Source organism: Serinus canaria, chromosome 8 (assembly GCF_022539315.1).
Source record: "Serinus canaria isolate serCan28SL12 chromosome 8, serCan2020, whole genome shotgun sequence".
NCBI lineage: Eukaryota > Metazoa > Chordata > Aves > Passeriformes > Fringillidae > Serinus > Serinus canaria.
The window spans coordinates 29292921-29317717 of NC_066322.1; the positions used below are offsets into that span (position 1 = coordinate 29292921).

General features: G+C 55.1%; 2 protein-coding genes across 11 annotated transcripts in view; both read right to left on the minus strand.

The window, feature by feature from the left end:
* Nucleotides 1-2856: 2856 nt before the first annotated feature.
* Nucleotides 2857-13449, minus strand: QSOX1 (quiescin sulfhydryl oxidase 1). Its single transcript, XM_030226709.2, has 12 exons — nt 13175-13449; nt 10918-11018; nt 9555-9603; nt 9277-9379; nt 8347-8437; nt 7973-8118; nt 7385-7522; nt 7131-7260; nt 5195-5317; nt 4941-5085; nt 4512-4691; nt 2857-4156 (listed from the first exon to the last, which is right to left on the minus strand). The coding sequence occupies exons 1-12, from the start codon at nt 13440-13442 to the stop codon at nt 3429-3431; spliced, it is 2202 nt and encodes a 733-aa protein (XP_030082569.2). The 5' UTR covers nt 13443-13449; the 3' UTR covers nt 2857-3428.
* Nucleotides 13450-20346: 6897 nt separating this feature from the next.
* Nucleotides 20347-24797, minus strand: part of CEP350 (centrosomal protein 350) — a 71053-nt gene continuing 66602 nt past the window's right edge. For all 10 annotated transcript variants that reach the window (XM_050977447.1, XM_050977443.1, XM_050977446.1 and 7 more), the window contains exon 38: nt 20347-24400. In XM_050977447.1, coding sequence (XP_050833404.1) covers nt 24236-24400 — 165 coding nt within the window. In that variant the 3' untranslated portion in view covers nt 20347-24235. The remainder of the gene's footprint in view (nt 24401-24797) is intronic.

Sequence of the window (24797 nt, forward strand, 5' to 3'; positions counted from 1 at the left end):
CCTGGTGGTGCCCAGGGAGGGGGGGTTATATGTGGTGGGTGTGAAATATTCCCCCTCCAAGCTTTCTCCACCCCCCAGAGCTAAATCAGAGCTAAGGCTCGATGGTGACCAGCCTGCAGAAGGGTGATTTTAATCACGTTGCATTTCTGGGGCACTTTTGGGGGGGTCTGGCCCCGCACATATGCCCTGCTCCTTCCTTGGCACTGCCTGGAGCCCTGTGGCCCTGCAGCCAAGGAAGACACGAGCAGCAGGAGGCGATGATGCAGGGAAGCTGCTCCCACACCTTCCCTTCTGGGGTTCATCATTAATAAAATGCAGGTAAATCCCAGAGCCTGTGACAAGAGACAGAGCCAGCCTCCCCTTGTGTGCCCCAGCCCTGGGCACATTGGAATTAGGATTGGCTTGGACACTGTGGCACCGAGGGGGACATCAGTGCATCGTCCCCTGGTGCAACAAGGGGGTTTCTAGGCAGAACTGGGGGAGATGCAAAGGAATATAAGGAAATATAAGGAAATATAAGGAAATCTGGAAGCTAGAAGGTCCTGACTCATGCCTGGGGGTGCGAGTGCAGCTCTGTCTCAGCCAGCAAACCCCAAACGGGTTTGGAGGTGCCAGGGAGCTGAGCTTTGTGCCACTCGTGCAGCGAGTTTGCCAGGTGTCAGCCCAGCTCCCAGAGTCCCCTCGTGTGACAAAACCAGCTCCTCCAGAACAAGGTGGGGACATCCTTGCAAGTCCAAAGCTGCCCCAGCCACCTCTTGGCATGAAGCCACCTCCCCTCTGGGCAGCACCGGCCTAGCACCCGAGCCCCACCGCCCCCCACGTCTGAATTATCCCAAGAACTCCCCCCTCCCACTTACATCCCTGCTGCAGGACAGGCACACCGAGAGCCGGGTACTCACCAGCAGCCAGGGAAAGCCTCTTCCCTCGCAGGCAGGGGCGTTGCTAATTGTAATTGAAAATTAATCAGCGCTCAGCGAACTCCCGGTGGTTTTATGGCTGCAGCGCGGGTGGAGAGGGGATGCCGGTGGAGAAAGGCTCTTCCCTGTGCCGAGGAGGGAAAGGGAAGACGGGCAAGGCTGGAGGGAGCGAGCGCTGAAGGGGTGGGAAGGTGCCTGGGTGTGCGGGGGGCTGGCCACCGGCTTCGTGGAAAATTAAATTGCACTTGAGGGTAAATTGTATTAGGGAACAGCGGCCGCCCCGCGCCAGCCTGCGGCCATTTGGGTAATTAGCCCCAGGGACCCCCAGGCTCGTGGCAGTGCCGGGAAGGGGTGACCCCATCAGGGAGGGCACCTCGGGGGCTTGGGCTGGGGTCTCCAGGACAGCCTGTGGCACCTGTGAGCGTGGCCACAGCAGCTTGCTGCTCCCGCCGTGCAGGGCTGAGGGGACACCTGTCCCCAAGTCATGCCGAGAGGGGGTCACAGTGTGGGGGACACTCCGAGCCCTGCAGCAGCCCCTTTGTGCCTTGCACTGGGACACCCCGGTGCCACAGGTCGGGAGAGCCGGGGCCGGGAGGATTGGGACTCCACCAAACAGGATTACGGAAAGTCTATTTACTAGACTCTCTTTTTCCTGCGTGCACAGCAGCTTTAGGCTGTGGGCCTGGCGGGGATGCTAATCTGGGCATCCCGCTAACCCCCTTCCGGCAGCGCCCACCTCCCCGGCCCTAATCCCCCCCTCTCTGCACCTGCCGCACCCCCTGCCCACCCCACAGGGGTATTTTGGGGCTGAGGTGACCACGGGCAGCCCCACACAGGGGAGCAGCTGGCGGGGGGGTTATTGATGCTGGGGTTGAACCCCCCAGGGAAATCAAGGAGAAGGAGGCAGCGGGGCTGTAGCGCTGAGACCTTGCCCATCCATCACCCGACGGTGGGCAGGGCCGCACCCGGCTCGGGGAGCCAGCCCCGCTCCGTGCCGGGACCAGCCCGCTGAGCTCCGCCCAAGGGACACGGCCAAGGCCGAGTGGGGCAGAGCTGGCAGAACAGGGGTGCCAGCCCCACAACGCCTGGAGGCGTGACCACGCACAAACACTAAAGGGAAGATGGAGAGAGACAATTTATTTCACGGGCAGGTAAGGGAGGAAAGGCTGGAGGAGCCAGAGCTCCCGGAGCCAGGGCAGCGGCAGAGCCGGGCACCCTCCTCCCCAGCCCTCGCCTCCCACCTGGGCAAAGTAAAGATATCAAGAAAAAGGCTCCAAATCGGATTGACACCCCCCCTCCCCCTTAATAAAGTTTATTATCGGCCGGGCTCTAATCCTTTTAAATCCCCCATGCAGGGGGATGGGCCAGGATTAGGGGAGGGCAGCGTAATCCCAATGAATTTGTTACAGGGGATTTAGACAGCGCTGGGAGAGCAGATGGCCCCAGCCCTGGCTCTGGAAAACAACCATTTTCCTTAATGATTCCTAACAAGGATAAAAGGGCAGAGAGAATGGGGACAGGCACAGGGGGCCCACACCCACGGAAGTCCTGGTCCCCAGGGATGCTGCCCTGTGTCTCCCTGCTCGGGACCACGGGCATGGTCAGCGCTGAACTGCAGCTCGACAGCTCGTGCCAACTTTTTTTCCAGCAGCTTCCTGGCGTTCACATACTTCCTCTGCCTCTCCCCTGCTTGAGGAGAAAGCAGGAGCCATCCCAGCCCTGGGGATGTACAGGCGGCAGCTGCCTGGAGGTGCATCATCCCCAAGCAAAAGGCAAGAGAAAACGTAAAATAGTTATTAAAAATATTGAAAGGATTTTTAAACCAAGGGCTCTTCCCGGGCTGGGGTGGAGGCAGGAACAGGGAGATGAGGAATGGGGCGGGGTAGTCCAGCATGCCTGCATGGCAGGGACCAGCCAACACAGCAGGGCAGGGCAGGCATCGGCAAAAATAATTTATTCCACTAAGACAAGCAGAGAACGAACAACAGCGTGGGGAGGGGGTGAGCAAAGATGGGGAGGCCCCGGGCCACATCTCAAAGAGAGGGAACACAAATTGCATCTGAATCCATGACTGCTGCCCCCACCCAGCAGTGTCCCCTGTTTGGGGGGCTGCACCCTCCTGGCCCCACTAGTGGTTGGACCCCAATGGGCTGCTCTGCAGCACAGGACTGGGCTTCCCAGTGTGAAACCAGCCCAGCGCCAGGGAGGGAGGCAGGAACAGAGAGATGAGGGCAGCTGGGTGGACAAAACACAAACCACTGTTCATGTCCCAGCTCCCACACGCCCAAAAACATGGCACTATGACTTGAAAGGGGGATGCTCTGACACCTCCTTCCTCCCAAAAAGAGCCTTCCACCCCCTACCCTGGGTGAGACAACTGCCTTGAGCAGGACAGCGCCTGAGGGGGACGTGCCAGACCCCTGCCCGCTGTGGGACAAAACGCCGTCCCAGGGGCATCCTGTCTCAGCAGCTCACCCACCCTAGGAAGACCCCCGGGCCCCCCAGCCCCTCTCAGGCCATGGGGAAGCCAGGGCGGCCTTTCCGGGCACGGGTGCGGAGGCGGAAGAAGGTGTACATGCCCAGGAGGCACATGGAGGAGAGGAAGTAGAGGGCCACGCACAGGCTGATGTCCAGGCGGGAGAAGCCCAATCCAAGCACCCGCAGCCAGGGACTCCTCCGCAGGCCTTCCCCAGCCCCCTCCTCATCCCGGAGCAGGACGCCGGGGGCGCGCCGGCGCTCCCTGCCTGCCGCGGCACCGCGGGGCAAGGCCATGGTGTCCCGCTTGCTGATGCGGCGGCGCCGGCCCGCGGCCGCTCGCAGCGCCTGGCTCTTGAAGTGCTGCTCGCTGAAGGAATCCAGGTCCACGATGTCGTCGCCCCCCTCGCGCAGCTTGGGGTTCAGCCGCACGATGCTGGGGCGCCGCGGCTCGGGGGAGCCCGGGTGCCCCGGCACTCTGGCCTCTCCCTCCGTCTCCTTTTCCTCCTCTTCTCCTCTCCCCCTCTCCTCTCGCGGGCCCTCCGTGCCCAGCCTGGCGCCGGTCTCCTCCCTGGCCACGGGCATGGGGTCGGGCTCGGCATAGTCCATGTAGATGTTGGCCGGGGAGAAGTGTGCCTTGAGGAACGTGACCACGGCCGGCTCCTCCCAGGCATGGACCCCCCGCTCCTCCTTGTGGCACTGGGGACACAAGTCCGGTGGAGGCCACTGCAGCTTGGGGAACTTGGGGTCCTCCGTGTCACCTCCTGCAGGGACCGGAGCCAGCAAGGGGGTTAGAGGGGACATGTGGCGCACTCTGGCCCTGTATCAACACCCCAGGGGATCCAGCAGCTGGGGATGGGGACATTTGGAGGAGCCTCCTTGGGAAGAGGGGTCCTCCAAGGGCAAACAGCAGCTTTGGGAAGCTCCCTGTAAGGAGCATGTAAGATCCAACTGTATCTCCAGGGCAGTCTGATGCTGCATGACCAGCTGCTGTCCCCTGGGATGGGGGACAAAACAACGGGCTGTCCCCACTGCTACACCCTGCAGCCATTTGCCAGACCCATCCAGGAGGAGGGATGTTCCTCCACCTCAGCTCCCCTGGAGGCAGCCCCCGCTTACCCGCCAGGCGAGCGTTGACCTCGTTGTGGTGGGACCAGAGCCAGAGGATGGCCTCCTCCCTGCTGGCCACCTTGTCCATGGACTTGGCCGCCATGGCCTCGAAGTGCTCGGCGCACTCCTGGCAGCCGAAGAAGTGCCGGACGTAGCAGCGCATGGTGCTCAGCACCTCCAGGGGTAACTCTGGCGGAGGCAGAGCAGGGGGGTGAGTCTGGCCCCCCTCCCCCGTGCCACCAACACAGTCCCACAGCTGAGGTAGCAACCCTACACCCCAACTCTGTCTCTTGTCCCCCCCATGGAAACTGGCCCTGGATGAGATGAAGAAGGGAGGGGGGGAACAAGCCTTTGTCCACATGCAGCATCCTTACCCATGCCATAGCTCAGCTGGACACTCCCTCCCTGAGCCCCTGATGCCCCCAGGGACAGCAGTACCTTTGTCAGGGCCGTTCTGGGCAGCCTGGACAGTCAGCAGGTGGAAGATGGTCCAGAGCCCACAGGGGTAGCCACGGAAGTGGCGTTCACTGCCCTGGCAGCCCACCCAGGTCACATTGGTGGGGAGCACCGAGGGGTGGGAGGCCTGGTGGACAGATGGACATGGTGTGATGGGGCTGGCAGACAGTGCCAGCTGGGGGACAAGGGGCAGGGGTAAGGAGAGCAGGGGCTGGGGGTCCCCATGAGCATCTTACATCTCTCTTATTCTTCATGGCCTCCTTCAAAACTGTGCGGGGCAGCTCGGGCTCTGTCCAGTTCCTCAGCCAGGCATCCAGAGTCTGCAGGTAGGTCTGCACGGAGGGGCGCCCTGGGAAGTACTGCAGAGGAGGGAGAGGGCTGAGAAAACACAGATTTCATCCTGGGAGCAACAGGGCAGCCCACAGGCGCTGAGCAGCATCAGCATTCTCTGCTGGAGAGCAGCGTGGTCCTGGCAAGGTTTTGGTGACTATCTCTGAAGGGCTGGGGTCTGCAGCTTGTCCCCCTACCCCAGATGGCAAGTCCCCTGGATGCATGTTCAGGCTCCAAGCCCCAGCCCCAACTGAGGGAGGCAAAAAGCCACTCCGTCCATAAGTCTGGCAAAGCCGATTAGCAGCTGCACTTTAAAACCACTCCTGGGAGAGGAGCAGCCTGGCAGCCTGTGCCACCAACAGACAGACAGACTGACCTGTGGGGAAGAGGGGACATCAGCACACAGGAGAAATGATGGAGAAGTGAAAAGAAGGAGGAGTTTTCTGAATTTGAGTTGTTCTTCCTCCCAGGCGCATGGGGAATCACATGAAAAGACCCAAATTTGCAGGGGAATTATCTGTGACCTGACAGTTGTGCTGCAAACAGTGGCCCCTGACTCCTTGGACAGAAGGCTTTGCTGTGTGATCCTCTGCCTCCAGGAACCACTTTTCCCTCCATGAGGACTTCTTCCCTTCTCCTTTCCTTTAATACCTCTTGGGAGTGCAAGAGTTAAGGCTGGGACCTGCTGGCCGAGCTCCCTAGGCTGAGCCCTGGGCTGCAATCCTGGGGATGCTGCTCCGTCCTGTGGATGAGCAGGGCAATGGCAGCGCTGGCTCAGCGTCCCGGGGGAAGCACCAGCACCCACCACCCACTGCCACAGCTCATCGAGGGGAAGCTTTGCAGGAAGAATTAAAAATGGATCAAATAAAACCATTGCTGCTCCTCACCACCCCAGCACACTTACACCCATGGGCAGGAAGCTGGTGTCACGGGGGATTTATTTCCCTATTTCTGTAGTTCACATTGAAGGGAGAAAGACTGAGGGCAATGGTTGGACACAGGCAGAGGAGCCACATGAAGGTCTGAGGACTTAAGTCTGGAGCTCTTTCCTGGGGGAGAGCCGATGGGGGTGGGAGCAGGGGGTGTCTTACACATCAGTGAGGGCCATGCAAAGTCCAAACTGAACGTGAGACCTTGGGTGACAAAGGAGGGAGCAAAGAAGGAGGGCATGGCCCCAGTCTGCCAAGGAGCCTGGGCTGTGACAGGGATTGGGATGGAGACAGGGCTCCTGCAGGCCCAGTGGAGGAACTAGCCAAATGCAGCAGGACTCCATTACAGCAGGAAATTAAACTGCCCTGCTTCTGCTGGCTCAAAGCTCTCAGTCACTTCAGCTGTGCCAGGCCCAACATAGAAGAAAAAAGGAGACCTTAAATCAGACTTGTCTGGAGTCTGACTCAGAGTGGGAGTTCCTTTCCTGGACTATTATCAAAGGAGCCTGCAGAGATTGGGTTCTTGAGCTGAGCATCCAGATCAGAGCGACAAACTCCTGTGACCATCCTCTGACACCCCAGCAGGTGACAGCCTTTCTTCTGGAAAGACCTCCTGACTCAACACCTCCTACAAGTGATGATCCCACTGCCACCAAAGCTGGCAACACACATCTTGTTTGAAACACTCCAGCACCCCCTCTTAGCTCCCACTGGGACTCTGGGCTGAGTTTGGAGATCCATATGGATGAGGACTGCTGTGGGATACACTGAGCACCAGGACACAGGGCCCACATCAGACTGCCACGCTTCACTACCCGTGAGTGCTGGGACACGGTGGCCCACGCTGTTTGCATTTCATAAACAGACAAATACAGGCACAGGCAGTTCCCTCCCAACACCCAGAGCTCCTCACCTTCACCAGCGTGGCCACATAGCACTTGAAGGCAGCCAGCTGTGCTCCCGACAGCGAGGAGGGACGGGCAGCCTCCACCCGCAGCGAGTAGTGCAGCGCGGACTCCAGGTCGGCCATGTACAGCTTGGAGCTGGGGAGGGCAGAGCAACACGAGGCTCCATCAGCCACGGAGCTAACCCTCACCCCAGGGCTTTTCCCGGTCTCAGCCCCTCGCTCGCCCGCCCCGGTTTGCCCAGCAGGGGGAGGGGTCTGACCGGTCGGCTCGCAGAGGATGTGACACGCGGTCGCTGTCGTTGAGGGTGCTGGCCGTGGCGTTCAGCTTGTAGGAGCCGCGGGTAATGCCCGCGAGTGTGCGCAGGTAGTAGGTGTAGAAGGAGCGCGCCTCTATGTGCCTGCCAGGAAGAAGAAGCCCTGAGTCCCGAGTCCCTCCCAAAAACCTGACCCCAAGGAAGGAAGCCAAGGGGATGAAGGCTTTGCCAAGTGGGTAGTTCAAGCCTTGGGAGGTAGCGTGGTGTGCTCCATACTCTCCACCTGCCCCAGCAGTGGGCAGACTTACACACATCCTAGAGCGCAGCTGAGTCCCAGGTAGCCATATCATGCCACCTCCAGGCAGACGTGGGAAGGGAATGGCTCAGTCACAAGGATGTTCTGTTGTTTCAGCTCCAGCCAGGGCTGGCAGTGCAGTTCAGTGCCCACCAGCAACCTCCCACCAGCCTCCCCTACTCAGCCAGTCTCATTCCTACTGCACCTTCCCACAAGTACAAAGGAGCACAGAGAGACGGGGCACAAGGCTGGCACCCCACCTGCACCCCCAGAGCCACCCTGCCGTGCCCCATACTCACACGGGCAGGCGGGAGAAGGAGCCATTGCGGAGGAGCAGGTATCCGGAGGGGAAGGAGGTGACACCAAACTTCTGCACGAGCTCCTCCTCGCTGCTTAGCACCCTCCTCACCGCAATGTTCTCATACTGCAGCATGTCCAGGGCCACCTGCAAGCCCCAGGGTCAGATGGGGGGGCAGAGGGATTCCCCAGCCCCACCAGGGAGGCAGCAGAGCTGTTCAGTGCCCTGGGTAACATTTGGCGCTGGCTAAGCTGTGTGCAAGCTGGGCAGGGAGGCTTCCTGGTGAGAGCTGCCCTACCACAGGCACCCAGGAGTCATCAGGCAGCAGGCACACAGGCTCCAAGAGAAGTGGGGGATAAATGGAGCTCTACCCACCTCTCTGCCCACGAAGGAGTTGCTCTTCTCAAAGATGAGTGCCAAGTACTGGTCCTTGTTCCTCTGGAAGAAGGTGCGAACCTCCTCAGCACTGCAAGAGACAGGAGGGCGGCAGCAGGTGCCTCGGCATCAGCAGGATGCTCTGCCCTCCCCCTCACAAGGAGCTCCAGCCTTGCTTGCTGGGATTTGACAGGGAATGCTGCTGCAGGATCAGCCCCACTGAGCAGGCAACTCCTCCTGCTGAAGTTTCCAGCCTAGTTTTCTGCTCTGGTTCACAGGCTTTGAGAAAACCCACTGGGCTTGGCCAAGGAGGTAGAAAACAAAACACGGGCAGGGCAGGGCAGGGCAGGGCAGGGCAGGAGGGAGCTGCAGCCTCACCCAGGGAAAAAAACCGGCAATGAACTTGAACCAGGGCTGTTTTTTGTTTTTTTGGTTTTTTTTTTTTTTTTTTTTTTTTTTTTTTTTTGTTTTTTTTTGTTTTTTTTGTCTCAAACTCAGAGGCACCAGAGTACCTGAGGCAGGTGTCTGGCTCAACCATTGCTCTGGGAAATCCAAAGGCTCCTTCTCAGGACAATGCAGCAACTGCCTGCATCCAGCAAGGACAACTCAGATACCAACATAATCCCTTTTCAGAACAGGAAAAAGCTTCCAACACAGCCTCACTCAGCATGGTATGACACTACCATGTCACAAAGAATTTGGGGCCCAAGAATTGCTTGCTCTAAGTAAGGCTGATGAGCAGGTTTGTTAGGAGATGTAACAACATAGCCTATCTCATCTGGGCCATGGAAACAGCTCTACACTGGCCAGGTCATCTCCCTGGGACGTGGATGATGCAGTAGCTGCTCCTTGCTCCTTTTGGGTTCAGGATTTCCCCAGAAACCTGTTCCCCAAGGGACAGAGGCCATCCTGGCCCCCTGCTGCCCCTACCTTGCTGGCTCCAGAGGAGGACAGGCGGGTGGCCAGGCATCCTGGCTCTGCTCAAGGTTGGTGATGATGGCGTGGCGCAGGTCCTCGACAGTGGCACTGGGATCTGCAGGGGAACAGGACACCAAGGGGTCAGCCCTGGGGAAGCCAATCCCAGGGGCTGAGCCAAGGGAAGCTGCCTGGAGCTGCCCCCAGAGCTCCCTGATACTGCAGTATGGGAGGTGTGGGCAGCAGGGCCATTCACACCCAGGGTAGAAAACCCCATGGCTCTGAATACTCACTGGTAATCCTTATCCCATCCTGTGGCTTCTTGCTAAAAGCTCTGAAGAACTGAAAGGGAAAAAAACCCACAAGGGGAAACTGGAGTGAGTGTATGGAGTGGGACAGGAGGCAGTGCAACCCAGCAGGTTGAGGCTCCCTGTAGACCAGCTCTGCCCCAGTTTCCCCACAGCAGGCTAACTGACATCAGCTAGCACAGAGGGAGCTCCCAGCCATGTCCCCATCTTTTGGGGCATCCCCCCAGAGAAGAGGGATGCAGGCATGGGCTGGCTGGGAGCCATGTCCAGCCAAGAGCTGAGCACTGGCAGGCAGTGGAGCAGGTGTCTCCATGCGTCCCAGGGAGGCAGCTGGAACCTTCCCGGTCCTGCAAACCCGTGTCCCTGCTCCAGAGCTATGACAAAGTAGGAAAAAGAGGGTTTTCCCACTCCTGGCCTCCCACAGTGGCTCCACTACCCAGGGCAGAGCCAGAACAGCAACACCAGGTTGCATCAGCCAGGTGTTTGCTTTGCAGGTTGGGCTGGGAGCTGGGACTGTTTGCAAAAGGTGCTCGGCAGGGACACAGGATGTGAAGCAAGTGATGTCTTGGCACGGCCACATCAGCACAATGTCCCTGCCCCAGGACACGCTTCCATCAGTGTCCCAGGGCAGGGGGCACTCGGTGAGACCCCAGAGCAGAATTGGGGCCAAGCCAACCTGCCTGAAAAACCCCAAATCTGACCCCACCTGGAGCTGAGCCTGTAAGCTGGGACTGAGGGCATGTCTGATAGAACCCTCATTCCTGCCTTTTCTATCTCAAGGCAATCCTGGTTTTAACTGCTGGTTGTGGCACCTGGAGTCCTTTGGCTTCGCCGCTTGTGTTGGAGCAAGGCTCCGTTTGCAGCGGGAAGCTCTGCAGAAGCTGTGTTGACACAGCTAAAGGGCTGGGCACAGGCCCAGGAGGAGGGGTGGCTCCTTGCCAGCCAGCACAGGAGGCTCCCAGGAGTTCCAACCTCCTGCAGCATCCCTGCGCCCTCCTCCAAAACCTGTGCCTGCAACCTCTCTCTACCCTCAAGCAGCCTTTCTGAAGTGTTTCCAACTCAGGATTCAGAGTCTCCCTCATGTTAACAGAGATCCAGCTCCTGTGTTTCACCACAAAACACTGCTTTGGCTTCCCCCCCCCCTTGTTGCTCCATCGCTCAGCAGTTGCACCGGCTGCAGCGAGGACACAGCATTGCTTTGGGGAAGGGTGAAACAGCTTCAGCCTGCAAAGCCGCAAGGGAAGTATTTTGGTGCAATACCCCTGTCAATCTGATTGAGCAAGACAGGGACAGGCCAGAAGGCAAAGCACAGCGAAGCCCAGCCTGCAGCTGGCACACACAGCCTCACCTTCATGGTGGGGAAGCCAGTTATCCCGAAATCAGAGCACACTTGTTGGTTGTCCTCGTCAGCACAGTCGATGGCTGCCAGGATCACTGCAGGCCTCCACTCTGTGGGGATAGAAGATGAGGTCAGCACAGCTCAGCACCCCCACGGCCTCAAAAACTGTCCTCCTCCTCAGGAATGCCTGCAGAGTCAGGAGGGATCTCCAGCAGGAGAGATCCTCCTGTCCCAAAACCACTGCTCGCCCCTCACAGGACAGTGACTGATGGTTTCCAAGCCCTAACATCAGGGTTGTGCTCTGCACTGGTGTGTGGTGCCCTACTTTCTAGGCAGCAGGAACACAGGGAAAGCCGTGTGAGGCGGGAGCTGGCTTTGCACGCCCTGCTCTGCCAGTGATGGAGCACAGGCAGCTCTACCCAATACTGCCTGCCCGGCTGGTTCTGCCTGTCCAGCCTCTGCGCCAGCTCCCGGGAAGAGGACACCAGGAGAAGGGGAGGGATAGCTAGCCACAGCTCAGGGAGAGCAGGGAACATAGGCTCCAGTTTGTCTCACCCCAGACCAAGGGCACAGCTGACAACCAAGAGGGAACAACCCTAAACCAGCAGCCAGGCCAGGGCATTGCAGCAGAGCCTGCCCAGGTTCTCTGCATCTGTTCCCCATTTGTGACTCCCCAGCGGAGACCAGCATGCCCCTGGGGTAAAACGCATGAACAAAAAGGGACATGGAGGGATTTTAAGCAGCAGCCTCTGAAAACCAGCAGGAAAATGGAGAAAAAAGCTCTAAAATGGTTTCTTTTTAGTGTAAAGGACACAAGCTGGAGAACACCTTGCCTCATCCTTAGAGTGGCACAGGGAGGGACACGGCACTGGCATGCAGATGGAGCCCATGCTGCCCTAGGCAGGAGCATGCTGGAGGCGGGGAAACACTGTCCCGTGTCGCAGGTGACTGAACAGGTGAGCTGCTTCCCACTGCCCTGGCACTCGTGGCACAGGAGAGCCGGTGACGAGCCCTACTGCAGGGAGCCAGGCATGTTCCTATACTCATCTGCACGTGGTGTCCACAGGTCACCCTAGCATCCTCCCCGTCCAGCCCTCTCCTACGAAAATCCACCCGTGGGAATGGCAGCGAGGATGCTGAGCAGCACGGGGGTGGCTTCCCCGCCCCGCCTCCATGGGCACACCATCCGCGCTCGGCCTCCAGAGCAGGGACCCCTGGGGGAGCCCTCTTTTGGAGAGGGGCCAGGAGAGCCGGCATTGCCCCGCAGGGCCCGGGCACGCACCCCATTCCTCACATCCTGCCCGCTGGGGAGCTCTGACGGCATCCCCAGGGAGGGACGGCATCCCCTCCGAGGGACGGGATGCCCGGCCGGCCCCCTGACTCATGCGGCAGCCAGCGCGCTGTATCAATTAGTGCAATAACAGGGAGAAGCCGCGCGCACCCCGGGATGCCGGGAGAGGCAGGATGAGTCCCGGCAGGACAAGGGGCCCAGCAGTGGGGTGTGCGGGTCCCCAGGCGGGGCTGGCACCGGCCAGGCCGGGCATCAAGGTCAAAGCCGGGAACAAATCAGCTGGGATCAGCGCCCAGCAACCTGACGTCCCTATCTCTAAAGGCAGCGGGAGTAGCGGGGCTCAGGGAAAGTCTGGGGGGCAGCGGGACCTCCCATGCCCGGGAAGGCTCAGCCTGAGCATTTTCCTGCCAAAGGGGGTGCAGGGATGCTGCTAAGCCAGGCCTGGGTATGGTGGGGGGGAAACCTGGACACGGAGAGGGCGCAGGGCCTTCTCAGCCGGTTGACGTTCCAGGGAGGCTGGAGCTGGGCCGCAGGGGGATTTTGGGGAGCTGACAGAGGGTAGGGCAGAGAGGAATGGGAGACGGCGGTGGGAATAACACGGGATGTAGGGATGCTCACGGGAACGAGGATGCAGAGCCCGGGATGCAGGGAGGATTTAAGAGTGCGGGCAGAGGGGAGGAGGACGACGACGGGGCAAGGACGCAGGAGGGACTGCAGGATGCTCTTGGTCTTGGGGGAAGCGGGACTCCCTGCGCAGGGGCACAGGGAGGAGGATTTAGGGGTGCTGAGATGAACAGAGGCGCAAGGGGAATTTGAGAGTGCAGGGGCAGAGACACCGGGTGCTGGCGAAAGAGGACAGAGACAGGGATAAGGGGTGGGGGGTAACAAGGTCAAGGGCACGGGAGGGATCGCGGAGCCGATGGGGCAGGCAGGCGGGGATGAGGGCAAGGGGGGCCAGCGCGGCCGGGGACTCACCGCGGATGTCGTGAGCCAGGGCCCGCCATGTGGGCGCGAAGTGGATGCAGTGCCCGCACCAGGAGGCGAAGAACTCGACGGCCCAGGCGCTGCTGGAGCCCAGCAGCCGCCCCTCCGCCCCCGGCCCCAGCAGCTCCATTGGGTCAGAGGCCGAGTAGAGGCGGCCGGGCCGCGCCGCGGGCACCCGGAGCAGCAGGAAAAGCAGCAGGAGCGGCGGGAGAGCCGCCGGCCCCCCGCGGCCCCCGGCCCGCGCCCGCCGCCGCCACATCGCCCGCCAGGCCGGCCGGCACCACCCGGAGCCGCCTTTAGCGCCCGGAGCCGCCCGTAGCACCGCCCCTGGGGCGGGGCCGGGGCCGGGGCGGGGCCGGGGCGGGGAAGCCCCAGAGCGGCCGCGGGCCCGACCGCGCACCCGCAGCCCCGGCACCGGCCCGCGGTGGGCCTGCAGCCCCCGCTCGGCGCCCCCATGTCATGGCGAGGAGCCAGTACTGCCCTCCTGAGCCCCCACCCTTTGCTGCGGTGTTACCCTTCCGTGAGGGGACGAAATGGTACAATTCTGATAAAGCAAGGACTGCGCAGGGAGGTGGGGGTGGCAGGGTCCTGGAGGTGTTTAAGGAAACAGCCGATGTAGCACCGAGTGCTGCCAAGGTTTGGTTGGCAGGGTGGTGTTGGGGCGCAGGCTGGACTCGGTGATTTAGTCTTTTCCAAGCGAAATGAATCTGTGATGCTGCAATGGCGAAGGCAGCTGATTCAGCCCCGAAATGCATTTTGTCACCAACACGAGCACCTCGAGGGCAGCGGCCTGGTCAGATGTCCTGACATCAGCCAGCGTCACTGGGCAGTACCTGGACACCCTGTGGAATGGGCACCCTGCAGACATCCCTGCCCTCTCCCCAAACCTACCAGCAAGACTCAGCAAGGATATCCAGTGACACCCACAAATTCCAGCTCTGCATCTAAAAATAGCAGCCTTCTATCCCCAGTGGCCCCTTCAATGGAATGTCTTCAAACTGAGAGTTAGATTAGATATTAGGAAAATAAATCTTCCCTGGGAGGGCAGTGAGGCCGTGGCACAGGGTGCCCTGAGAAGCTGTAGCTGCCCCATCCCTGGAAGTGTTCAGGGCCAGGCTGGATGGAACTTGGAGCAAACTGTGGTAGTGGAAGGGTTGGCAGGATCATGGAGATAGATGTTCTTTCAGATCCTTCCCAACCCAGGCCATTCCAGGATTCTGTGATTCCATGCTCCCAGCCAGGTCAAGCCGTGCCCTCACTCACGCACACACACACACGTCACCGGCTCCCAGCCCCAGACGGAAGGTGCCCGTTGCTCAGTGCCCCGGGGCAGAGCCAGGCACTGCCAGGGTGGACACAGCCCCAGAATCCAGCCCTCCGCTCCTTCCCCAGCCCCTGAGGCCAGGGAACCTCTGGCAATGGGGGTGCCCATGACTGCTGAGGGCTTGTTGCTGGCTCTGTCCCCAGGAAGGCCATTATCCATGCTGGGCCCCACCTAGGCATTTTAGGCGGACTTGCCATGCTAGAAAAACAAGCCTGCCAGAGCCCAGGCTCACCGAGGCAGTGGAGGGCAGGGGCTCTACACGGGGCACAGCTCCAGGAAACTACAGGGCTCCCTGACACTGCCTGGTCTGGGGGGACAGAGTGTGGTAGATACAGCCCAGGGGATTGCTCCCACCCATCTTCTGTGGGTCCAGGCTGATGGGAATGGGGCCGAAGATGGTCTGCTCCAGCCCTGTCAGCTGTAATTAAGTCCTTAAGGGATTATCATGCCTCATTGTCTAAGCAGGAGGCAGAGAGACACAGCCCAGCCTGTGCAGGGCTGCTCTGAAAGGTGGTACCTCACTACTGACAGGGACTTTGCCAGGACTTGTTCTCATCCAGCTGCTGATTAAAATGCAAAAATCCCCATCTTCAGGGAGATCACCACCGTTATCTTCCCCCAGGTTAAAGCCTTATTTTAAGGGCTCATCAGCTTGATTAGGTTATCAAGGCAAAGGAGAGGTGCTCAGCACCAGTGTAATTGCCAGCATCCTCTGCATCCAGCTCAGCCCTTCCTCCCAGGCAGCCCAAATTCCTTGAATCCTTTTTTTAGATGCAAAAGCAAGGTGGAGGGGCAAGAGCCCACAGCCCAGCCCGGGGGCTCTGGCTCCTTTGGAGGTGAGCCATGGCATTGCTCATCCCCGGGAGCCCTGGGGTGGCGATGCTCCTGCTTCCTGCTGCCCCGGGAACAGCTGGGCTGCTACCCACAACCCTACAGCCCAGCTGGCACGTTCCATCCCCAAGGCTCCCCAGCAGCAGGGTGTGGAGTTTTCCAGGCACCGACTTGCCCAAAAATCCCTTTTTTTTTCTTTGAATGCTGCTGCAAAGCAAGAGATGAGGCTTTTCTTGCACCTCTGACTGGGAAGAGACATATTTTCATTGCAGAGCACCCTGACACAGGGCATGGGAAGCCAAAGATGAAGCAGAGGCTTTGAAACAACTCTTTTTAAAGTTGGATTTGAAAGCAACTAAGATGAAATAATAGCAGTCAAGAACCAGCAGAACTCTGGGGAGGTTTTAGAAACTCCCTCCCAGTGCTGCCAATGGAACCTCTGGCTGCCAATGGAACCTGCAGGTAGCAAAACCAGGACACAGGTGCTAGGTGATGCTGGATGCCCACCTGCTGAGCTCCAGCCAGACCTAAAAGGGCAGCTTTAGGCTCCCACTGCACATTTAGGAACATGCTTGGTTTTCACAGCAAAGCCTTCAGTGCCTACCTCAGCATCCTTAACTTTGGGGAGAGTTGTGCTTCACTCTGTAGCAAGGCCATGGGATGGCCACAGAGATTCCTGTGCTGCACAATCTCTGCAGCAGCTGAGCAGTGGCTTTAGTTCATTAAGCTCTGAAATCTCCTTTCCCAGACTAACAACCAGCAGGAATCTCCTTGAAGTCAGTGAGGCGTGGACAACATCAACAGGCTGAGAACCTCAAAAGGCAGCCACAATCTCACCAAAATAATTTAAGGCCTGCAGAACTTGTTTTGTGCACCTAAAATGGATCATTTTCAGACACAAAGCTACTCAGATCCCCTCTGTGCTGGGTTAGAGAGGAGACAAGGAAAGAGTGGTTGGATTTTATGTGTTCAGCCCTTGAAGTGATGGAAAAGACTACATTTCAGAAAATGGAGAAAGGCTCTGATTGTCTGTTTTTAAAAGCATGACTCTATCTATAAAATGTTCCGAAGACCCAGGACCTCCTCATTCCCCTTTAGCTGTGAAGGTTCAGGGCCACAGGGAGATCCTGAAATGGACTTTCTTCCTTGAAAATTATAGAACACATTCCTCCCTAATTGTGTGATTCCAGGAACTGACTCCAAGGAAAGCACGCAACCAATGCAAGACTCATGATACAATCGCGGCAACCCCGTCACTGGCATTTTGGAGCCTGCTCTGAGAGGTTTGCATTCAACACCCCTGCAAGCACCTTGAAAATACGAGCTGCAGAGGAAGCTCAGCAGTTTTCCTTTCTCCAGACTGCACAAGATGATGAACTCAAGGAAGTCCTCTTGGATCCACAGCACAGCACTGCTTAAAGCGTGGTCCTTCTGCGAATAAAAAGAAAAAGCCTCACTTCCCTTAGAGAGCAAGGGAAATTGTGCCACCTGCCACTTCCCTGACATTCCAGTCCAGATGGCACTTTTTGCTTGGTGGCACAAGTCACACCTCAGCTGAGACATGGCTTCAGACAAGATCTTTGGCAGCACCTGTGCCACAAATGTGCCAGCTTTGCTGAGATACCTGGAGGAAATCTGAATCCTGACTGCTTCCCACACTCTGCATTGGCTCTGCCAGGCTGACACCTGTGAAGATCAGGATGGCCCCTCAAAGCCCCCACTGGCAGCTGAGGATTGCTGACTCCACCAGACAGGCTTGGTCGGAAATCGTTGATTTCTACCTTTCAAGCCCAACCAGCCTGTAATAACAAGAGGCACAAAAGCAAATCTGGGGTGCATTCTCAGGATGTGATGAATGTGTTCACATAGTTTGCATCTGCAGAGAGAATACAGCAGTACCAGCCTCCTGCTATTCACCCTCTGCTGATTCATCCCTGCTCCAAAGGACAGCAGCCACGCTGGCCTTGCTCTTTTCAGAAGAACCCAGGGAGACCAGGAGGAACTGGCACTGTCAGTGGTATGTCTGGGTAGGAAACGTTTTACCTGCAAATTTCAGATCTACTAACAGTCATAAATGATTACCATGACCCAGGCTGCACAGAGCACATGTTTTCCAGTCCAGCTCATGTTCCCAGCTTTAAGGAGAAGATTGGAGGAGGCCACACCGCCCAGATTTGCCACATCATTATTTGGCAGGTGGTTTAATTGCAGTGCCTGAAACTGAGAATACCACAGGGATGACAACGGAGCACTCCTCTCTTGCTCTGACAGTAGTCCTGCAACGTAAGCAAGGTCTCACCTTCCAAGGACTGCTATGCCCAATCACAGGTTCACTGAGCAGTGCTGGCTCCATCAGCCCTTGGAGCAATGCAGCAGACACATACACTGGAGCAGGCACCTTGCTGAGCTCCCCAAGCCAAGCCATGTGAGCAGTGGGATCCCCTGCAGCCTCCTTTATTTTGCTGGAATAAAATCAAATCATAGCTGTGACATCCCCCAGAAGTGGTGTTACTTCCACCTCCAGCAAATTCTCAGACAAAATCTGAGTTTGAGTCAGTCTAGACTTCATGCAAGAGGAAGCCACTGGAAACCCACATTAGGGAGGGAACACAGCCCAAGGGACACAGCAAGTCTTGTACAGGTGGAGCAAAGGGCTGGAAAACTGGGGCCAAGAGAAACATTCAGAGCAGGAACTAACCACCTGCTCCAGGCCATCAGCGCTCCTGGCAGGCAAAAGAAGGTATCTGTACTCGTCTGTGCCCCTGAACCTGCCCAACCATCACCCTCCAGAACAGAGCTCCTCTATTCTTTTCCCCTCATTCATGAGGAGGCAGGAAGATACAGAGCTGGGGCTAGGGGTTTTGTTGCTCCAATTTCCAGGTCTCACAGGGTGCCTTTCCCTCCCCCACCAGGACTGGCATCCCGGAGTGCCCTACACTTTCAAACTCCATTACATCTCATCTGCATTCCTGCCAGGCAATGGCCCATGCTCTGGGCTGAGTGCCAGCAGCTGGGCAGCCCCCCTCCTCTCCTTCCTCCACTCTGGGTGTTCAGCAGCTCCCCACCAACTCCTTTTCTTCTCAGGGCTGTGTTAATTAGAGCCTGGACATTGCAGAAGCCCTTGTGCTAGGCAGGGCACAGCATGTCTGGAGCAGAGTCAACATTTCAAGTGCTCCAGTGCACTGCCAGGCATTTTAGCACGTGGGATGGTTGCAGCTGGCACCACATCCCCAGGGAAGCACCTGGGAGTGGGCTGTACCTAGGAAAGGAGGCACCAAACAGTCCCACTCAATCCACAGTGCCATCAGGGAGGCGGCTGCTGGCCATTGCCCAACCCAGGAGTTTCACCAGGTCCACAGGTGAAACAGCTGTTAAAGGTAACCATGCTCCAAGCGTTCTGGGAAGAGTTGCACAAACACCACGGGTAGAAAGTCAGTGACAAAGTGAAGTAACATAGACTTGCAAATGAGGAAATGAGAGCCTTCATCATGCTGATTGCTGGGCATCCTGGGCAAGGACAGCAGGAGCAATGCAGCAGTTTGCTGCATCACCCGCCGGAGCACCTTGGCAGCACTCCCACAGCTTGGGCCGTTCTTAAAGGAAGCCTCTTCTTCAGCCAGAGAAGAACAGATCAGGGTTTTTTTCATCATGAAATGCACTCTGAGACCTTTCCAGGGATGGATGCAAAAAAAAATTGTCCAAAAATACAGGACTGCTGGAGTAAAACTGCTGTGAGGCGAGGAAAGGCACGGCACGGGTGCTCTCCTGCTGCTCACTAATGAGGACACAGAGGCTGCAGCACCACTTGGCCTCAGACCTTTGGACATCCAGGACCCACCACTGCGTTTGGCTGGTTCAACTGCTGAGCTCAGAGTGCTGTGACATCCTCCTGTCTGAGGGCTGTGACAGTGTCTGAGGGCTGTGATATTGTCCTGTCTGAGGGCTGTGACCGTGTCCCCAGCACGCTCCACGGAGGACCAGCCCTACAAGACACTGGCACTGCAGGACTGCAGCAAAGTTGCTTCCATAATAGAAGCCTGAATGCAGCAAATCCTCTTCCAGGATGAGGTACCTCTGCTAAAGAAAAGCAAAGAAGAAATAATTGCAATGGCTAGCTCATACAGGTCCCCCCCATTTAATGCAAACAGCCCTCCCAGGCAGGTGAGGAGTTGATGGTCACACAGTGTCCTCCAAGCTGGAGAGACCAATGCTGGGTTTTGTACAGGGTCTGCAATAAATGGAAAGCAAAGCCTTTGCTGGGCTGTCCATTAATAAAAGGCACCAAAACACAGCAGAGGTACCAGAGCAGGGGTGACCACAGGCATTGAGGAGGCTCAATAAACACCTGTGCTCCCTGGCTCACACCTTCACGCTGCCACTCCATCACCACATGCCCATGCCTGTGGTTTGGCACTGCAAGTGCCTGGCTGCCCTCTTATAGAGCTCCAGGACTTTTCATGTATTAAAAGTGACTTGTTTTTTTTCTTGTCCTGGAAAGAAAACAGCAAAAATTTAGAAAGTTACACCAACACATAAAGTTTCCAGGGAGCAATATTTGCTCCTTGGTGAGGAAGGGATTGGTGCTCCTAACAGCAGCTCTGCAGAGATGTACCAATTTAGGAATACAAAACAAGACTGAGGTTCTGAAGAATTTAATTCCAAAACTGTTTTTAACATAAAAATGTTTTAAACCATGAGTTTTTAAAACATATTTTGAACAAATATGTGCAAGGAGTAGTTTTTCTCCCTCTGTGAACTCCTGCAATGATTGCTCAATGCTATTTTCTGGTGTTATCAACAGTCAGCTTTAACAATAAGGAAATTCAAAAAAAGTTATGATTATAATTAGGGCAACTCTAATGGGATTTTGTAGACTCTGATTGGCATCCCAAGTACAGCATCAGACAGAAAGTGGAACGTACAAGAGACAAATCTCCAGGACACTGTCAGAATTAGCAACTGCTTGGGTAATCAGAAAGCTCCATTTTATAAAATCCAGGAAACAAGATTAATTTATAAATCAGTTTATTTACAGATTTTGTTCTCTTAAAGTACATTTCAGTTACCAAAGATATTTACACTGGTGTACACAGGGACCATCCTGGTTATTTTACAGTTCTTAATTACAAAAAAACCTCCCCAACCCCTCCACATCCTTGGATCTGTCTACTGTGCAAAGCTGCTGTGGATGTGAACACGAGCTGAAACTGGCCCAAACCCCAAGTTACCAGGTTATTTACACATACACAGTAAATGGGTTTCTTTTCAGCATCTCCACAACACAGTACATGGGGGAGACCGAGCCTCCCAAAAGGCGGCTTTGCAAATGTGTATCAAAAGGCTCTGCAAAATCAAGGAAAAAAAAACCCTTAGTAAATGCAGGTTAATTACAGTATTCCTTTTTCATCTGTATATAATTTTGCATTTAACACTTAAATTACAAGTAAGTTCAATAGTTTGCTTTTCTCCATTTTAGTTGGTTTGTAAACACTTCAGATGCACTAAATAACCTTGTAAGATTCAACTGTTTGTCTGCTGAAAAGTACTTTGTTTTCCTAATATTCTTAAGGTAGCAAAGAGATATGAAAGTTGGAACTGCACACAGTTCCTCGCAGAATAGTCACCTAAAAGATCTCTGTCACTGTGCTACTTCTGCAGGTACACACTTATTCAAGTATTGCAAAAAGCTAAGGCCACTTTTTCAAGAAAGGAAAAGGAACAAGATGGGATTTTTCAATCCCTCATTCCACCTTGTGAGCAACAAGCCTTCTTGGAAAGGCAGAAGTACTGATATTCCAGGGCTCGGCTCACAGAGCATCCTGCTGTTACAGAGGTACCCACACTCCGTGTTCCCACAAGCCTGGGCTTTCCCACCTGGCTCTGAGATCCTTCCAAAGATGGAGCAGCATGTTCCTAGTGATGACAGCTGCTGCTGCCCCAAACAGCTCACAGGTCTCAGCAAAATGTCCCAGCTTTGAATCTTCCTATGTGGTTACACCGAGATAACCAGGACGCAGAAATATCATCTTGTTCTTACAAAGGAAAGGTTGGGGAGAGAAGCAGAGAATTCAGCCTGTTTGTGGGACCCCAGGCTTCCCCATATCTCCTCACTAGCAGCCTGACCCAGCCTGACCCTTGCTTCATCGCAGTAATTATCAGTCCACAAGTACTCAACCCACTTGAGGTTTTGAACATACACTCGACTCAAAGCAACTCAACACACGTGAGGTATTGAGAAGGTATCACGTACGTTCAAGTCATTTTAGGGTTGCTCCTAGCAAGGATTGCTACCAAAAATAAATCAGTGATGTCTGCAAAGCAACAAAGCCATTACTTAGACACAGCTTCCTTCTGTCCAAGCACCTGTTAAAAACAGTTAGTGCTTCTGTGGAGGGTACTGCAGCCAAAAGACAACGGGCACATGATCTCCAACAGGCCCCCATGCCCTGTCAGGCCTGACTGCACAACCTCCCCACTCCTGCTGGACAGACCAGAAACACCCCATGAGCCCCTCAGAAGAACAAAAAGCCCTGGGGATGCAGGACAACCTTCTCAACACTGGCCACGGAATCTACAGAACAGAACCTGACCTGATGCTCCAGGTACAAACCGACTCTGCAGGTTTCTGTCCTCTTTCCATAATTGCTACCTATAAAAATAGCAATCCTTGCTATTGAAAGAGATACACCCAGGAAAGGGAATCTGAGGTGGTGACCCAATCAGTGACACCATGCTGGTTAAATCTAGCAGCTTTAGTTTGCTTCTGTCTTAAGCATCCAAGCGTTTCCTGGTTCAGCATCATGACATTTTACATGAACAAATGAATCACTTGAGAAGAAAAGCTGAGCAATGCTCCACCAAGACCATTTGACTTCCAGCCAGCCAAAAGGCCCACTACTGAGGGATAGACATATATATGCCCACTGGAGGTGTCCCTATCCACCATTACCTCCTCCTTGTTCTTCCACTCGCAGAGCTCCCATGGATATGGCTCACCACTTACTCACTAGTGAGGTTCTGGCAACACTACATCTGAGAATCTGTATGGACCTCTGGCAAATCCAACATTTCCCAGTGCTGTCCCTGAAGAATTACCAGCTGTGTGTCATTGTGCAAAATGCAAATATTCCAATGATAGCTTTCAAAAAATCCCAAGCAATAAACAACTCAACCAAAAAAAAAAAAAAGGTGGAAAAGAGAAACCAAACTGGAGCAGAGGTATGCACAGCAGGAAGCCCAAGAACCAAGCAGATGAATGAAACTGCCATGCCTGTTGTGGGCTGCAGCATCTTTGGGGCACCTCTGAGGGCTTCAAAGTGTCTGTCTACACTCCAGTGCCTGGAGAATCTGACTTCCCTCTGGGTCTTGTCCCAGGTTAGCAAACAGGGACATCCACTATTAAGGCATCAACGTTTGACCCTAGATTGTCTGTGTTCCTCCAAGAAAAACACAAGAACAGGAAGAACAGGTCAGGAACCAGCACTCAGCAGAATGACACTGCAGATGAATCCTACCAAATCAACCAAAATCAACCACTTAATATGGTGCAGAAGTTCTGGGAAAGGAAGGGAATAGAAAGAGCTGGGAATTTTCACACACTTTTTCAGCTCAGCCCCCTCAACTCTCCATTGTCTCTGAACCAGGTGCTTCGGTTTTCAAGCTCCACTCCTAGACCTGTCTTTGTGTGCCACCCTTGGTCATTGAGGTTTGATTGTTCCTACCTTCACCCCCTTGTATCTGCTTCATGAAGCTGGAGGTTTTGTATGAAGAATATGGGGCTCTGGAAATTTCCAAACCAAATGCTCTCTCAAGTTTGTCTGTCTCAAAACACAAGACAGTGCAGTCAACTGCACAGGACACTCTCTTGTAATCCACTTAATAAATTATCTGAAAATAAATAAAAAACCCACAAGCACAAAACATGCAGACAGTTAAGCACCAGACACCTTTTCTTTGGTGAATACACTCTGTTCTCTAAATTGTTCAAGTAACAGCTTCTCCAATTTCATTAGGTGACAGTAAGGGAGAAAGCTGAGGGATTGAAGGCCAAATTTTTGTGAGGAAATATTTTCCACTCCTGCATGTCTCGTGCCTGAGAAAATCCTGAGTATCCATTATCTGGGAGCAGCTGGTGCTCCAGGAAGAGAAGTGCTACACGGTAGGAGGAAAGTTGTCCATGGGCTCATCTTTCATGCTTGACATTAGGCAGGCTTTATCTTGCTCTGCCTCAGAGCAAAGCAGCAAGAATTCTTTACTTGTAGGCAGGAAGAAACATCATCTAATTTCCCTGGACTGGGCTGGCACCACGCTTGGTACCACATCACAGAAGAAAGATGAAAACCAGCTTCACGGAGACGTGAATTAAATAGGCTCTGAAGCAGAAGGAACTGATGCACATTGTTAGGACTGCAGGAGAAGACGTGTTAAGATTATAACACTGTTCAGTATGGTAAGTCTCTGTTTATGACCAAAACCTGACCAAACTGTTGCTTCTCCAAATTACTCACATTACTAAAGACAAGTTGAGTACTGATGGCTGACCACCATTCCAGCAAAACAGCCAATATCCCAACTTAACCCAACCCTTTCAGGGAACAAGCCAAACATATCAAAGCCCCAGGCCAGGGCCCCAGGCAGCTGCTGACATAACTGCATTGGCACATGAACAGTCTTGAGCACTCCTCAAAGCAGCCTCAAGTGAGGGATCAGCTTGTTCCAAACAATAAATCTGGTGTGAGGTCTTGGCAGCCAGTTCAGATTCTTTTCATCCCATCTGAACTGCCTGGGAACCCCATGCGTGGAAGTCCAGCTGCAGCATGTGCAGGGAGGAGAACAGGTCAGGAGCCAGAGAGGCCTGTGACTCCATGGTTGGCAGCTCTGAGCTCACTTCAGCACTGTCAGACAAGAAGCAGCCTCCTCTGTTTCTCGTTTATCTGATTCAGTACATCAACAGTGTCTCTGATTAAGGCCTCGAAGATCCCATCTGCCAACTGCATCTTGACACACAGCTCATCCTCGTCGTAGTTCACCCACTGCGCTTCTTCCTCGTGGAGTTCCTGCACCTTGGAGGGGAGAAAGGCAATAGAAACATTACAATTCTGTTGCTTTAAAATAATATTGCCTGCAAAGTTCCAGAAAGAGTCCAAAGCAGAGTCTGTCTGTCAACAACATATCTGTCTTTGTAAGAGATTACAGGAAACGCTTGGAATAGCAAAACAAACACAGATCTGTTTGAACCAGGCTATTTCACTGTCTGAATGCTTTCTACTTTTCACTGCAGCATCCATTTTAAAGGCTTTCATATTCCTGCACAAGTTTTTCACTTGAAAGGACTCAGCTCATGGGATAGTCTTGGCCAACAGCAGAAGCTCTATTAATTAATTAGTTCCTAACTATGTATTTGCAAGAAGCTGATTCCTTGTGGCTTAAACTGGTAAGAAATAATGGAAAGGCCTTGAA

Excerpts from the sequence above, each read along its gene's own strand:
- QSOX1 (XM_030226709.2), bottom strand. The coding sequence starts at position 13,442 with ATGTGGCGGCGGCGGGCGCGGGCCGGGGGCCGCGGGGGGCCGGCGGCT. Across the intron at positions 11,019-13,174 it reads CCTGGCTCACGACATCCGCG|AGTGGAGGCCTGCAGTGATC; the intron begins GTGAGTCCCCGG and ends CTATCCCCACAG. Across the intron at positions 5,318-7,130 it reads ATGTGGCCACGCTGGTGAAG|TACTTCCCAGGGCGCCCCTC; the intron begins GTGAGGAGCTCT and ends CCTCCTCTGCAG.